Source organism: Telmatherina bonti, assembly GCF_933228915.1.
Source record: "Telmatherina bonti genome assembly, chromosome: 5".
Lineage (NCBI taxonomy): Eukaryota > Metazoa > Chordata > Actinopteri > Atheriniformes > Telmatherinidae > Telmatherina > Telmatherina bonti.
In genome coordinates, this window is record NC_136623.1 from 32,545,577 (window position 1) to 32,560,930 (window position 15,354).

Below are 15,354 nucleotides of genomic sequence, written 5' to 3' on the forward strand. Positions count from 1 at the left end.
AAAGACACCTTAAGAATAAACCAAGTGTAAAAGATCTGATGTCACATCAGGCCCTGAAGAAACTAGTCCATGCTTTCATATTTAGTTGGCTTGGTCACTGTAACCGTGTCCTAACAGTGTCTGACCACATTATTTGCTCTTGACGTGACAAGACTCTGGACGCTACTGTTAACATCAGCTGTTACAGATTCCACCTGTTTTTAGGTTTAGTTGCACTGTAATGTAGTGAACAGAGACATTTTACCGTCCTTAAAACTGAAGCCTTCAGCAAAGGAACAATCAACTTCAAAAAGGCTCTTCAGTGTGTGAGCCCTGCCTAATCAATTAGGGAGTGGGGGGGGGGGGGGGGGGGGGGGTTTACATAGTTTACCTTGGAGAGCTAAAATGTCAAGCGCTGGGGCCATTGACACTGTTTGCCATGTGTGACCTCCTCTACCATTTAACAGGAGTCATGTGGTTGTGGCACTGACTGATCAGCTGTTCTTCTCACCCGCAAACTCACTAAAGCTTCGCTTTCTGCTTCAGTAAGTTGAAGCATTCTCAGTTACTTTAACCAAAGCCACATGGTGTCTTTACCTCCTTCACATCCAGTCTTCTGGTAAATATCGTCCTCAGTACAACATCAGCTGGGTTGAAATCATACCTCTTCCCTGATTTATCACAACATTTTATGTGACACTTTTATGTCCTTTTCTTCGTGTTATTGTATATTTTCTTTAAATATACATTGTCTTGAGATGTTTTTGTTTGACATCTCTCTCAACCAGTGCCCACCTGGGACAGATATGTTCTTTAAGAGCAGATTCCAACATAAAATGATGTTTTTACTGTTAATGAGACATGGAGGAGGTGTTGCCTGCGATGGTATAACCACACATGTGCATTTGATAGGAAAGATGCCGCATCTGGACCTCACACACTGAAATGATCTCTTTATCCCGGAATTGTCTTGGAGCAAAAGAAACTCATGCCAGTGAGAAAAGAAAAGGAAACTGGGCAGTAATACTGGGATCAATTATTATTTGTAAAAGCTTCTTAGGGTCCAAAGGTAAATCCTAGTAGAGGCTTTGAGCTCTGGCTTACCATAAAAGTCCCAGGTGTCATCAGTATTCAGTAAAGTTTGGGTCAAAAGTGAGACTAAAAAGAAAAAATAGCTTAGCTCCATTCTCTGCTCTGAGCTGTTTTTACTTCAAATCTTAGATGAAAATATTTCAAAGCATAAAGTGTTGATGTGTTTCTATTGTTTTGCCAAGAATATTTTCATGGCTTTTTGCTCTGATAATAATTCTAACACAAAAGCTGCAACATAAGTAGAGACGCTAAACATGACCCATGTATGATAACTGAAATATCTATAATTGTCTAAAACATAGCAAGTTTTCTGAGTTTATTCAAATTCAAGTTTGTGTGTTTGTCTTTCTTCAGGGGGCTGTTCATCACTATTCATGACCGGGGTCACATTGCTTCAATCCTCCAAAACTGGCCAGAAAAGGACATCAAGGTAAACAGCTGTACTGTGGTTATTTCTGAGTAGCTTTGTGTGACAAAGAGGCGTTGTCACCATAGACTGTATAAGAAAGATGGACGGAGCCTCCAGCTGTTAAAAGTGAAGTCTATGCGGAAGTGCATAAAGTTGCAGTTCCTCCTTCATCCACTAGGGGCTCCAAAACAGAGCAAATCCCCATTGACTCCCATGTTAAAAAGGCCAGTTTCTCATTTATATTTAACTTTTTAGATTCATAGTTTAATTACTATGATCTAAAGTTGGCTTGTATGTGTATGTATATGTGTTAATACTGGCAAGTGCGTAAATGTTTGTACGTATGTATGTGTGTGTATGTGTGTGCATAGAGGTGTGTGTGTGTATATGTATGTATGTGTATATGTATATGTGTACATATGTATATATATGTATATATATATATATATATATATATATATATATATATATATATATATATATATGTGTGTGTGTGTGTGTGTGTGTGTATATGTATGTGTATATATGTATGTGTGTGTGTGTGTGTGTATATGTATGTGTATGTATGTATGCGGGTGTATGTGTGTGTATATGTATGTGTGTATATGTATGTGTGTGTGTATGTATACATCTGTAGGTTGTTTTCTTTCTTTTTGTTTTTGGGTTATTTTTTAGGGGGGGTTTTTTTGTTTGTTTGTTTGTTTTTCTCTCCCTTTTCTCTCCCTTTTATCTCTTTCACTTTTCTTATGAGGTGTTTTTTCTCCTTTCTCTTTCTGTCTTTCGTCTGTCCTCTCTGGTCCAGCAGTACAAACTCTACAATTCAAACAACAATACAAAATAAATATAGACATAAAATAAAAATTCAGAAAGTCAAGGGGATCATTATATATGTAAAGCTTCCCTTGGCAGAGAAAATTTGCTCAGCAGAACACAGCATCCAGACCATCATTCTGCTTGCCTAAATGCTGGACAAGACAAAAAAAGGAAAAAAAAAAGGCCAACTTCACAGAAGAAATAAACATGTTTACAGCCTAGTACAAAAATCCATTTTAGGTTTAATAGGTCAGGTTTACCTTCATGACAACTATGTTAATTTTTTTCTAACTTGCCCCTTTAAAAGTAATTTAATCTCGAAGTTCAGTATATTTAGGGGTATGTCCTTTTGATTGACGGGTACCGGACTTCAAGCTTCAAGTAAGAAGAAGGCAGAACAACTGCAGTTTTTAGCCGGTTAACAATGTGACTTAGCTTTAGCCCGCTTACCTCTGTTAGCTGGTTAGCTCCTGTTATCTCGGGGTTAGCTCGGTTAGCTCTTAGCTACAGAAAGCTCGGAGTTCGCTCAATGTCAATCATCCACCATTACACTCACAGCCCCCCTCTCAGCTCCACCTCTTTGCCCATATTTGTATTTTCCGGGTGAGACGACGCGCATGCCTCTGCCAAGATGGTGATGGTAGGAACTGCCCACCAAGCTTCAGTTTATTTTGTCCTATGTAATGATGAATATCATGATATTGGGGTTGCTCAAATGTGTATCCTTTTTGTGTGTACATCTGTTCTGGAGAACAAATAGAATGTAAGAAAAATACTATTATCTGTAGTAGCTGGGAAGCTTCCTGTTCGGGGACGAGCTTAAACTTTATCAGGAGCTCATTCGGCGCTAAACGTTGTGGACAGTCGGTTGGATTGAATCTGGCAAAGCTGGCAATTAGAGAACCATTGGTGAGAAACCGCTGTAAATATTGTCCAAATTGTAAATGTTGTACATATTTGACAGGATTACTGTATGTATTGCTCCAATGTGTAGCACTTTTTAATAAACCACCTCAACGGCGCCACCACTGCACCATCCTGCCTTACAAAGAGCACAGAACCCCATGACACTTTCTGAATGCATTTTTAGAAATAAAATAAAGAAAAAAACTGTTTTACTAAGAGGAAGGACAAACTATGGGTCAAAACTCAAAATATTGGCTTCACATACATTTATAGGACTTTCAGTCCCATTGGGATTCAAATTTGACCCTCTAAAACCAAACCTATGTATAACTGGGGAAAAGTCTTTTTTATTTAGCCCTTTAGCAAATTGTGGGTTAAAAATTATTCATTCTTAAAATTATTTATTTAATTATTTAATTAGTTAGTTAGTTAGTTTTAGATATTTACCATTTATTATGTGATAGTCAACATTATTGCATTGTAGTCTTCTGCTTGCTCCAGTGGGGACAAGAGACGAGTGTCAGATTTTGTACACAAAGTTTTGAGCAAAGTTTTTATCATAAAGTGAAGCAAAATGTCTCAGAAACTGACTGGATCAAATATGACAAGTTTGGTTTTATATGATTATGACCATGTCCGCTTAAAGACGAGTTAAAGTGTGTCCATTAATTTTTTTTTTTTGCTTTTTTGTCACCATCTGCATATTTTCGTCACGTGAAACTGGTGTTTTAGGAGTGTAAAAACCCAAACTAAAAAAAAAAAAACACAGCTTCCACTCATTGAATGTGGGTCAGAATAAGCTATACAAAATTTTAGCACATGTCTCTTCAACCAAAAATAAACAATTAATGAAAAAAAGCCACCAAATGTGCATCATCATCCACCTGGGTTTAGTAAAGCCAGTGTGCTCTGGTAATGAAGCACTTCATGTCTATCCAACTTTGACTTTTCCTGCAAAATGTAATTAATAAAATGTGTCTGAGAAACACCACAGAGCAAGTTATTTGTTCCTAATTTAAAAAAGAGTAAGAATACTCAATGAAAACAGGTCGGGAACTGCTGGTCTAAATCAATTTAAGAAAAAAGTAAATCACTGAAGTATGCAATCAGTTCAGTATTGTGTGTGGCGTGTTTGGGTGTGTAGTGCTGTGCAAATAAACCAAGAACAAATCAACCAAAGCTCCACTGAAACAAGTAAATGGACAAGAGAGAGAAAGGGACTTCTGAGGGACATTAACACACAGGTGAGCAAACACACATTTTTCCAGTGTTGAGTTTTCCTCAATCGGTCAAAAAGTGAAGTGAAAGAGAGCTTAAGCAGCTTATTCTTTGTCTAAGATGTGCCAAATTAGCCCCTAGCAGGCATTGTTCAACTTTTCCATGGTGACATACACAAGAGACTGAAAGAAACCTGGAGAACGGCTGAATAGTCCAGAAAATACTCCCCAATCCACTTATCTTAAGCATTTTTCCTTGACCTCACTGGAAAGTGTTATGTGTTTTAGAAAAAGTGGTTGAAAACGTTCTCGAAGACAAAGGAAAAGACAAACCTGCTGCAAGGAGAAATGACCAAACACACACCTAAATGTAATAAATTTCTGCTGCACTAAAGCAGCAGATGTTGCTTCTTACATCCTAAACTTGTAAAGTTCAGTCAGGAAGGAATTGTGGAACAGAATTATCTCCTTCCTCTTTACCCTTTATGGGGCAAGTCGCTATTTTTGATCACTTCGTTTTCTTTCATATTCAGCATGAAACCTTATTTTGTTGTTGTTAATGTAACAACAGAATAGAGGTCTTGGTACATACCAAAGGGACAATTTTAAATAAAAATTTCTCATTTCAAGTTGTTTCATTGAGTGCCCTATAAAGGGTTGAAAGATGAAATGAAAGATGTTCATTGTTTCCTCTGTTATAATTGAAACATTTAGGCTAGTTTTATTAGCATATAGAGAATTCAGCCAACTCCTATCATAGCTGCCACTCAGATTTTTCTGGGTCATTTCACTTGATTAGCAAAACTAGAGTCTGAGAGCACTTTCAGTGATAACATCTGCATATATAGAAGCATTCTTGGCCCCTCTGTTGCAGTGGAATGAGGGATCCACTACAAGAGTGGGGCCAGTTTACATTTTGTTGTTCTTTGTGTTTTTTTGGTTTTTTTTTACAAAAAAAAGTGTCTGCCCAATTAAAGCATCTACAAGCAGACACAGCTGCCATTAATATGTTTTAAATATCCTTGAATTCTTGCAATGAGGCCAGTTCATAAAGATTCTGGGATTTTTACACCTGACCATGAGCAGCATTTTTTTCCACTTCCTATCATCCCAGAAAGATGTAATTATCCAATGCTGATCCAACACAGCCCTGTGGGAAAAGTACTACTCTTTCTTATAGTGTTGCCCTTATTGATGACCAATTCTACACGCTGCATGCATTCAGCATTCTTGCATCCTGTCTCTTCACTGAGCTCTCTCCAGTCAGTAAAAGTCTTGTTTCATCTTTTGTTTTGTCACTTTCTCCATCTTTCCCTTTATCCTCTAATGATGTCCTCTTGCGTTTCTTTGCTGAATCAGCATGGTACACATTCAAAAAGGTCAAGGCCACACTGTGCTGGAAACCAAAGTGCAGCCGTCACATGACGCCATGAGCTGGAAAATGAATTTGTGAATTTTCTCAGTCCCAGGATGCAGCAGAGGGATGATGGATGCAGGAATGTGCAGTGTCACTGTGCAATGAAAACAAGCCAGAAGCAGAAAGGTTTTAGGTCAGAAACTTGGTATGCATTCACACCAGGATATTCCAGGGGATTTGGCATGATTGAGCTGGTAACCACGAAAATGTTAGCCCCTTCATTTGACTTGGTTTGCTTTCACACTGCACTTTACTTTACTCAAGTGGACCAGCCCGCTGCAACCAAGTCATACAGTTCCACGTGGGCCGGGTCCCCGGTTTTTTGTGGACTGGAGTTCATGCCAGATTCTGAATACACATTCCCACCTCTCTAAATGAACTGGGCTATTCTTGCAAGTGGACCAGGATTTAAAGCAGACTAAGCAGTGCCACTGTTGCTGTTGTAGCTTCTGCTGATGTCACTGTGAATGCATTTGTTATGTATTTTATTCTGCATGTAGTGTAGCTTTGTGTGCTTCTATTAGCAGTGAGAACAGATTTGATCAGTTTTTTTCTTAATACTATTCATAAGATGCATCTTAAGGCATATCAAACAAGATTTCAGGACATGCTACCATAATAATTTTGCTTAGTCAAGGCCTACTGTACCTGGTTATTGAACAATATTGACAGCATTAAATAAATTACAGCATTTATTGTTGTTGTTGCATCACTGTACGAACAAATCTAGACAATTTGTGTTGAAGCATTAAAGTGTTCAAATATTGTATAGCATATGCCGATGACCCCCATTTATTGACTCTGGGATCTGGAAGCATTAATCCAGTTATCTTTTTGACAATGCAAGATTACAGTATAATGAGCTAATTTTTCAAAAAGCTGAACTATCTCTTTAATTTTGAGCCGAGTTCAAATATGTGCAAGTCATAATCTGTCCATATTTAGGATGACGACACTAGCAGGCATTCCTGGCATGTCAAATATACCTGCAGCCTCTGCCACCTGTTCACAGCTGTCAACAACAAGGCATTTACTGTACCTCAGTGCTGATAGTGCTGCTTATTCTCAGGGTGGTCTTATCATAAACTCTCCTAGCATGTCCTACTTTCAACGTTTCAGGAGGGAGAGGGCAAAAACGGGAGCCAAAGTAGTCATCCAATAACAAACCCTGGCAGATTCTGTCACATATAATAAGGGAGAGAAAAGCGAACTATTAAAAGTGTTTTAAAGTTTTGATCAGGGAAAGTAATTAATGACTCTCTTAGTGTGTTAAAATGTGGGAAAAACACAGCTTTAAAAGTTTTGGCCAACGTTTTTTGCGTCACACTGAAGACGGAAAAAGAAAAGACTCCAGACTTAGGAACATTTGACTCTTATAATAATGTTAAGTGTTACTCAACTTATTTGTTTCATTTCTTTACAGTCAGCTCATAGGAGGAACTTATAATATCTTCACTGATAAATCTGATTGATGATTAGAAAACCAGAAGGGTGGGAGTGCCTGGCTTACACAGAGCAAAAACACACACTTTTTAGTATTCGAACAGACTTGCAAAACCATGAATTGAGGCAGGTTTTGCTTCTTATTTAGCCTATAGTTAAATTAAATATATTTTACAATGACAAATGGGACATAAATATTGCTTCCATTTCTTCTGATCAACGTTTAGTGTGACCTTAGTTAATTGATGAATAAATCCTTCAAATTTCCAGTTTATTACTGTACTGATAATTCTATCGATTGGCAGGCCGTGTGCGTAACGGATGGAGAGAGAATCCTGGGGCTGGGAGACCTGGGCTGTAATGGCATGGGCATCCCAGTTGGCAAGCTGGCGCTCTACACAGCATGTGGCGGTATGCCACCACAACAGTGCCTGCCTGTCTTGCTGGATGTGGGCACAGATAATGAGGTAAGAGCTGTACTCTGAATATAAATGTCTATTCACAGAATGCTAAGTAGCTTAAGTTGGTTGCATTACTTCCATCAACAGCTGAAAGGAAGATTTAACCATGTATAGCACTCTGTAATACTCTGTATCTTCCCAGCTTGATGTGTGATGTTCTGGATTAGCCAGAATATTTTCTGACTAGTAAAGGTTGTTATGGAAAAAGATTCAGTGTTTATGATATGCAAGCTAAAAGCTAACATCTGCATGCTAGCAGTAGAATAACAACTGCTGCATTCTGGTTAAACTTCTTTGTTTACCATGTTTTTATACTAGTATCTGATCACAACTTTTAAATAGAGAGAGGATAAACTGAACAATTTTCAAGCCTTCAGGTGAATATTGTTATGTTATATATTTTGTGGGAGGAGAAGACTTATGCCTACTGACTTATTATCTGTGTATCAATGAAATTATGTTACTGGTTGTTTCCAGTCTGGGTTGAAAAAAAAAAAAAAACTGATATGACTGTGCTGCATCTCGCCAATACAACATCCCAGATATTTACGGGCATTTAGGTAATCCATGAAGAACAGCAAACTCCATTTTCCATCAGTGCAGGGGTTGCTTTTACTTTTTTATTCCTACTGGATTATACCCACTTAAAATGTAGACAGTACTGCCACCAGCTAGCAATGCAATGTAGCCATGTTTTTTTTTTTAGCTTTGAATCAGTCAGTGGATATAATTAAGTTTTAGTTTTTTTCCCCTAAAACCTGCTTATTTTCATTTAAAAGAAAAGCTATTTGTGTGCATAGATACCCATACCCATATGACGGTTCATACTGCTCTGTAAGAAATAAGAGGGAACTATGTATGTACACAACCACTGGCACCATGAAAACCTATAGAATGACTAGATTATTTGTTGGGATCCATTAAAAATTATATTCATTTGCAATACTGTCAGAATCCATGATTAAAAAGCTTCTGACGTACAAATTTAATTAGGAAAAAGTAAACATTTCCTTTTTCCTCATTGTTTTTATGTACAGTTTTTCTTCTGTTCTTCTGGTCTAGCGAAGTGAACAAAGTGTGACTGTATTTAAGAATTCCCCCACATGTTCCCAATCCATAAAGCCAGAGGTGATTAATTTAGCCCACGCTGTCATGGGACTGAGTGGACTGTTTTTTTTTTTTAGGCAGAATTGAGTGTTATCCACCCCAACCAGTTAGGTGTTGCTTTAGAAGTCAGCAAAGAAACTAAAACAAATTTACACTTTACAACCAGGAAACACCCTTTACATAAGTGAGGTAAGCAACTCCATTGATGGCTGCCAGTTGGGAAAGCACCTCTCTCTCTGCCAGCCTGTGAGAGTAGCAGCCAGCTGAGCTGGACTCATTAATTAATAGTTCCCATCCACTACGGCAGCCTCGCTGAAAGATGATCCAAACTCTGGACAGGGCAGCGTGTGTCCGTAGCCTTACACATGCTAAGAATAGCTTGCTCATTGCTATATATACTGAGCTCCTAGGCCTCTGCCAAGGGTGTAGCAGCTTCAGATCCAACACACAGCTCCAGCAGTCAGAGGCTGCCCTCCAATTTCCAAGGTCGCCTTCAGATGACTCAGTCTCCTGAGTCCAGTTCAGCTCCAGGCAGATGTCTCAGTGGATTAATGGTGAGAGATGTTGCAGATGTTAGATGGCTTTAAAAATGAACTTCATCAACATAACAGTTATATCACAGAAATAAACTGGAAGAATGATTAAAGTGGGCACAAACTTGAGGCTATGCAGAGGATACGCTCTGAGAGCAGTTACCCACCTCATCCAATGGTTTAAGCTTTCTGAAGAAATCTCCTGCATTTCAACAAGAGTAATACCGCTGCATTCCCTGGAAGCTCATAAAAGATATCACATTTCTATCATTACACAACTTAGTCCTTTTAATACAATTTAAACATGATTAGAACTGAATTTATCTCTGCCAACTACTCCTCCTTAGCTTTTGTCCTTTATGGGCCTACTTACAGTAATGTGCTTCTACCTTTTGATCTCTTCCTGTATGGACTTCTCCATACTAAGTTTCCTCACTGAATCCCTGGCTCAGTTTGGTTTTACTCAGCTTTACTTTAGGTTTAGTTTCAGTGCACAGCAATCGTTTTAGATATTTATGGGCATCACAACAAAACTTTAACAAGCACGTCTTTGATTCAAGCCTACATGCATCTCAAGTGTACTGCTTTTCAAAAGAAACATTTGTGTGTGTTTAAGAACATAACTTTAGGGTGAAACATCCATTGATGATAAACCTGTCATGATTGCAGAGACTGCAACGTGAATTAAAACTAAGCTTTTTGAACACAGTTTTCATGTTTGTTTAGTAAGTTTGGTCTTAAAACCAGGTATTTTGCTTTTTCTTTTTTTTTTTTAGGAAATCTTGTCTAAAAAAAACAAATTGTTATCTTGGTCTTCTCAGAATAAGAGAATATAAGCTTTGATGCAGGAGGGTTTATATTAAAAGTACTATCCATGAGTAGTGGGGTCATGAGTATGTTAATGAAATGATACTGTAGATTTTTCCTAAATGTGTTATTCTACAGGGATGCAATTAGATGCAATGGGACAAAACGGGCTAGATGTGTGCGTGCACATGTGGTTGTTCTGGATCAGCTTCATGGGAGGCAGGTTTACTGCCCTGATGGTAACCCACTTCACTCTGCAGTCCTGACTGAGGCATGGAGGGAGGATTGGTAGCAGTAGCTCCAGCTAATTATTAAAATTACTCTTATTATGGGATTATATTTGTCCTTGAGTGGGTTTAGAGGTAGGGAGTAAGACAAGCATACATCCAAATAGCCTAGCAAGCAGATCCCACGACCCAGACATACTTTTGTTTTTTTGGTGTTGTTTTAGCTTTTTATTCAAACCAAAAGTTCAAGATTTTGGGAAACATGAGTTGTTTTATTTGTTGCAATGAGACGGATAACTGATGGCAACACAACATCTCATATAAGTTCAGGAAATATAAACCAAGTGCTAAAAGTCAGTTAGCTTTGCTAGCAAAGCCATGACATTGACTTTAACTAAATCTGCTCACAAAGAGCTTTTGAGACAGTGTTTTATTATATATCGTGCTTGTTAGAAATGTTTGGCTTTTCTTCATTCACAGTTCTTGTGCTAAGCTAAATTAAGCTAAGCTAACTAGGTTTTAACTGTATATTCATATTAATTATGCAAACGTGAGAGAAGCCTCTGGTTTTACTTCACATCTAGCTTACATCTTAAAATGATAATGAAAAATAGATAAATAAACATCTGTATCAACTCATGAGCAGACTTTGTAGTAAAGTTGTCATTTTTTCCTGCCAGGTGATTTGAAATTAAATGGAAAACACTTCCGCAGGGAAATTGTAATATTAGCAGTGACATTTCTCCACCTAAACTTGTCTCTTCTTTGTCTCTTTTTCATAACAATAGTACAAATAAACAGCACAGTCAATGAAATACACACAGCATGGATTAAAGGAAACACGTTTTTCTAGCGTCGTGGTGTCACAGCATCACTATGTTCCTGAACTGTGGCTTTCTCTGTATGTTTGATGATGTCTACCTCAACACAATACACTGACTCATGCTGAAATGAGTGTGTGATGTCATCCTGGACAATGTGCTGTCTGTGTGTGTCCTGGGTGGGCTATCACACATTCATCGCTCGGTGTTATTGATCTTCTGTCTTCTTTCCTAAAGCTAATTTTAGTCACAGTGACTGCAGTGTATGACGCTATGTAAAACAATTGAATTTTACTTTTTTTTAAATTAAAATCTATAACAATTTTTAAACATTTGTTTGGGCATCTGTGGCATCGACTGCACAACCACACATGAGGACTAATCCCTTCTGAGAGAGGGGGCGCTGCACAACACAAAGGATAGCCTGGTCAATCAATAGGAGATAATCTGGGACAGAAAGACGACTCATGTCAACAGTTCAGCACAGTGTCAATGAGGTCAAACCATTTAAAATCTCTCAGGGCTTCTTCTCTTTCAGCTTACAAAGCAGTTCAGCCACAGTCTCTAAATTAACCAAGTGCCTTTTTTTCCCCCCTCATACTTCTGCATCATTCTCTGTTCCCACCAAAAACTCCCTCTGACATGACACCACTTCTCTGTGGAGCCCATAAAGATGTGTTTGGCTTGTTTTGGTTAAAACCTGGCAAACTCCTGCCTATCCGTATTCACTAAAGATTTGCCAGGAAATGAGTTGTCAACTTCAAATAAATGTTGCCTTAAATATGCCTTTTGAGCTGTTCTTGGACAACCTTAATTCTGACCATGCCATGGAGGGATGGCGTCTTCCATGTCCAAGCCACGCTCGTCTCAGCAACACCCTCTAATTATCCATCTCCAGGAGAAAATGTCTTCTCTCTGCAATACAGTGCAATGCTGCGGATCAGGTCATCAACCTTTGGGATCAATTTGTATGAGTGATTGAATATAAAAAGCAGGCACCACTTTTAGATTTACATTAGGCTTCCACTGGCTGTCATGTCTTCACAGCCTACATCCTGTGTAGAGCAGATGCACCATGAGGAGCTAAAGGAAGTCTCTCAGGGCCAGATGGGATTTGCTACCACCTTTTAATTTTTTTTTCTTAGGCTTTTCATTTTTGCAGTGGCTTTTCATCACTTTTTCCTTAATTCTTCTATCTCTATGTCCCTTGTTCATGTCAAACCAATACGATGTGACAAAGTTGGTCCTCGAGGGCCGCTATCCTGCAGGTTTTCGATGTATCTCTGTTCCAACACACCTGGCTTCCATTAAATGGATCCAACAGCCAATGAAGGTCTGCACAATGAGAGATTAGTTTGAGTCAGGTGTGTTGGAGTGGGGATACATGGAAAACCTGTAGGATTATGTCCCTCGAGGACCTGAGCTCGACACATCTGCCGTAGACTGAGATTGCCTTTTGATGGCTGTTTTACTGATAAAAAAAAAAAGAAACTTTCCCAAAAGCCATGTCGTCTGGTCTTTTACTCTCATATTTCAGCATAGTATTATCTAGAGCTGCATAAAAATGATAGCCTTAATTTAATCATATATGTATTATAGATAGTTATAGATAATTGTACAGATTGGTGTGATGCAACATGTCAAGAGGTTTCTGTCAGAGCCATCAGATGCTCACAGAAGATATCTAAGGTCTGCACACACAGGCGTGAGGAAAATCCGCACATTATGTTTATACCGCCTGCTTTAAAAAAAAAGAAACAAAACAGCGAACAGACACAATCATACAATGACTGAGAGGCTCTGTTATATTTTAAAATTTTAAGTAAACGGGTATGTTTTTTTCAACAACATTTAATTGTGGGACTGCTTTGTTAGATTGATTCTTCTAAAAGTCATAAATACTGTCAAAGTCTTGAAGCAGTTTTCATTTCATTGTATTTTATTTCTACTGGGGAGACTTTGTTGTGATCTTTTAAATCGATCTTCAGCAAAAAGTTATTTCTAAACTTTCCATTAAATATTGTAATTGTATTATTATTTTATTTTATTCACTCTTTTCCAGTTCAGTGTTTGTACCTGACCATTTTCAGACAAATGCTTTTTTTTCACTCATGATGGTGTAGTGGTTAGCACTGCAGTCGCCTCAGATGGGGGGGTTAAACAGTAGCACGTGGAGTTTGCATGTTTTTCCCATGTATGGGTGGGTTCTCTACGGGTACGCCGGCTTCCGCCCACCTACAAGACCTGTATATTATGTTAATAGATATGGTTACTTGATCACCTATCACATGTTAGTCACTTTGGATAAAAGCAGCTACAAAATATGAATAGAATAAACTAGAATAGAATAGAATAGAATAGAATAGAATAGAACAGAACATAATTGTTTATAAGCTATGTAACCATTTAGATTTCACCCACTGAAATACAAGGAATTGACTCATTTAAACCACAAAATAGTTTTATTTTAATATTTGAAGATGTTAAATTTCTTTATAACATGGTGACTTCAGTCTTTATTAGTGACCACGAGTTAAATGTTTACTTTTCTTCTCATTTACATGTTGAATGTCTATCTTGAAGAAGTCTGTGTGACATAACCTGATCTTTCTACTTCATGAGGTTCTATGGTATCATGCAGATAGAGAGGCATTTTGTAGTCCCATGAAGTTACCAAACTTGGTCCTTGGCTTGATAAAGAGTTAACACTGACCTATGAATCATTCAAGCATAAAATGTAAACAAACTAATGAGCCAGCGTCATGTCGACACATCAGGGACAGCTCAGCCGAGAGCATTTTATATGTCTACAGGCACACAGTCTGTTCTCATTTCTGAAAAATGGCAATTACAATACAGTTTCCAGACATAAAATAAACCTGAAAAGAAATTTTGTACCAGCAACGTGATTCCCAGATTGCTGTTATCTGAAAACTTGGCATGTCTCTTCACAGTGTTCAGTGTTGGACATTTGAGAAAACTGCAAAGTAAGAAGGCCCAAAAATCACTTACAGCAGATGAACACGCTCTAAAAAGGATGTCCTTAAGAAATAAGATAAAAATTCTAATAGAAACCTGATACAGAACCCGAGTGATAAATCTGACCATGCAGTTGATCCACATGCTGTTCACTGAAGCCTCTTCATTAACGGTCTCCATGGAAATATGGATGTGAAGAAGCCATTCTGAAGGAACTCATCTGGAAATCAGTGGTAGCAGGTCTAATGAAGGATGAATCCTCCTCAGACCTCAACATTGTGCTGTACTGCATTACTATTCATATTTGCATGTAGAATAAAATCACCTGTTTTCTATTTCATAGTAAATGAGATGGTTCAGGAGGGTTGTGTTGTTCTGACCTCTGCCTCTATCTGCGTCTTGTTTCAGGCACTGCTGAAAGACCCCCTCTACATTGGTCTGAGGCACAAGAGAGTGCGAGGCCAAGCTTATGACGACCTGCTAGATGAATTTATGAAGGCCGTGTCAGACAGGTATAATCCCACTGACTTCAGTTTTTCATTTGATCACTTCCTTTATTCTGTCTGCTTTCATCATTTTGGTCTCTTAAAAGAAAAATGTTAAGCAGTTTAACATGGCCAGTGCGTGCAACGTAATGTAGTCACATTTTGTGGGATTACAGGTCTGGAATTTAACTCTGGCTCATTTTAACCTCTTTAAATTTTGGGTGCTATGAAATATTGATCAGCTCTCAATCAAAATTGACTTAGTTTGAAAGCGTAAACGTAATTCCCTTTCTGATCCACAGACACTGAGTTTGCTGTTTTTGGGGTGAATATTAACAGATGCTTTTTGTAAACAGGAAATAGATGAATAAAATGATTAAAAAAATAGTTTTTAAAAATGTGCTCATGAGGGTTTGGTTTTTTTTTTTTGTTTACTATACTAATCTGTTCGATAACAAGCATTCGATCATATCACCCCCAATCAAAGATAATACATAGGTGATCTTGACAATATCATGTTGACATGTTGACATGGAGGGATCCCAAACTTACTAACACACACACACACACACACACAGACTCATGGAGCTAGTTAAGCCTCATCCCAACCCAGAGAGTGCAGAGAGAGAGAGAGTCTGGGTCTGGGCCCCCTCCAGCT

At 38.2% G+C, this 15,354-nt stretch overlaps 1 protein-coding gene across 1 annotated transcript in view; it reads left to right on the forward strand.

Moving 5' to 3' along the window:
• The window catches only part of me1 (malic enzyme 1, NADP(+)-dependent, cytosolic), a 109,457-nt gene that overhangs the window by 78,134 nt on the left and 15,969 nt on the right, over positions 1 to 15,354 (forward strand). Inside the window, exons 4-6 of the mRNA XM_079239986.1 lie at positions 1,426 to 1,501; positions 7,582 to 7,743; positions 14,620 to 14,723. Coding sequence (XP_079096112.1) covers positions 1,426 to 1,501; positions 7,582 to 7,743; positions 14,620 to 14,723 — 342 coding nt within the window. The remainder of the gene's footprint in view (positions 1 to 1,425; positions 1,502 to 7,581; positions 7,744 to 14,619; positions 14,724 to 15,354) is intronic.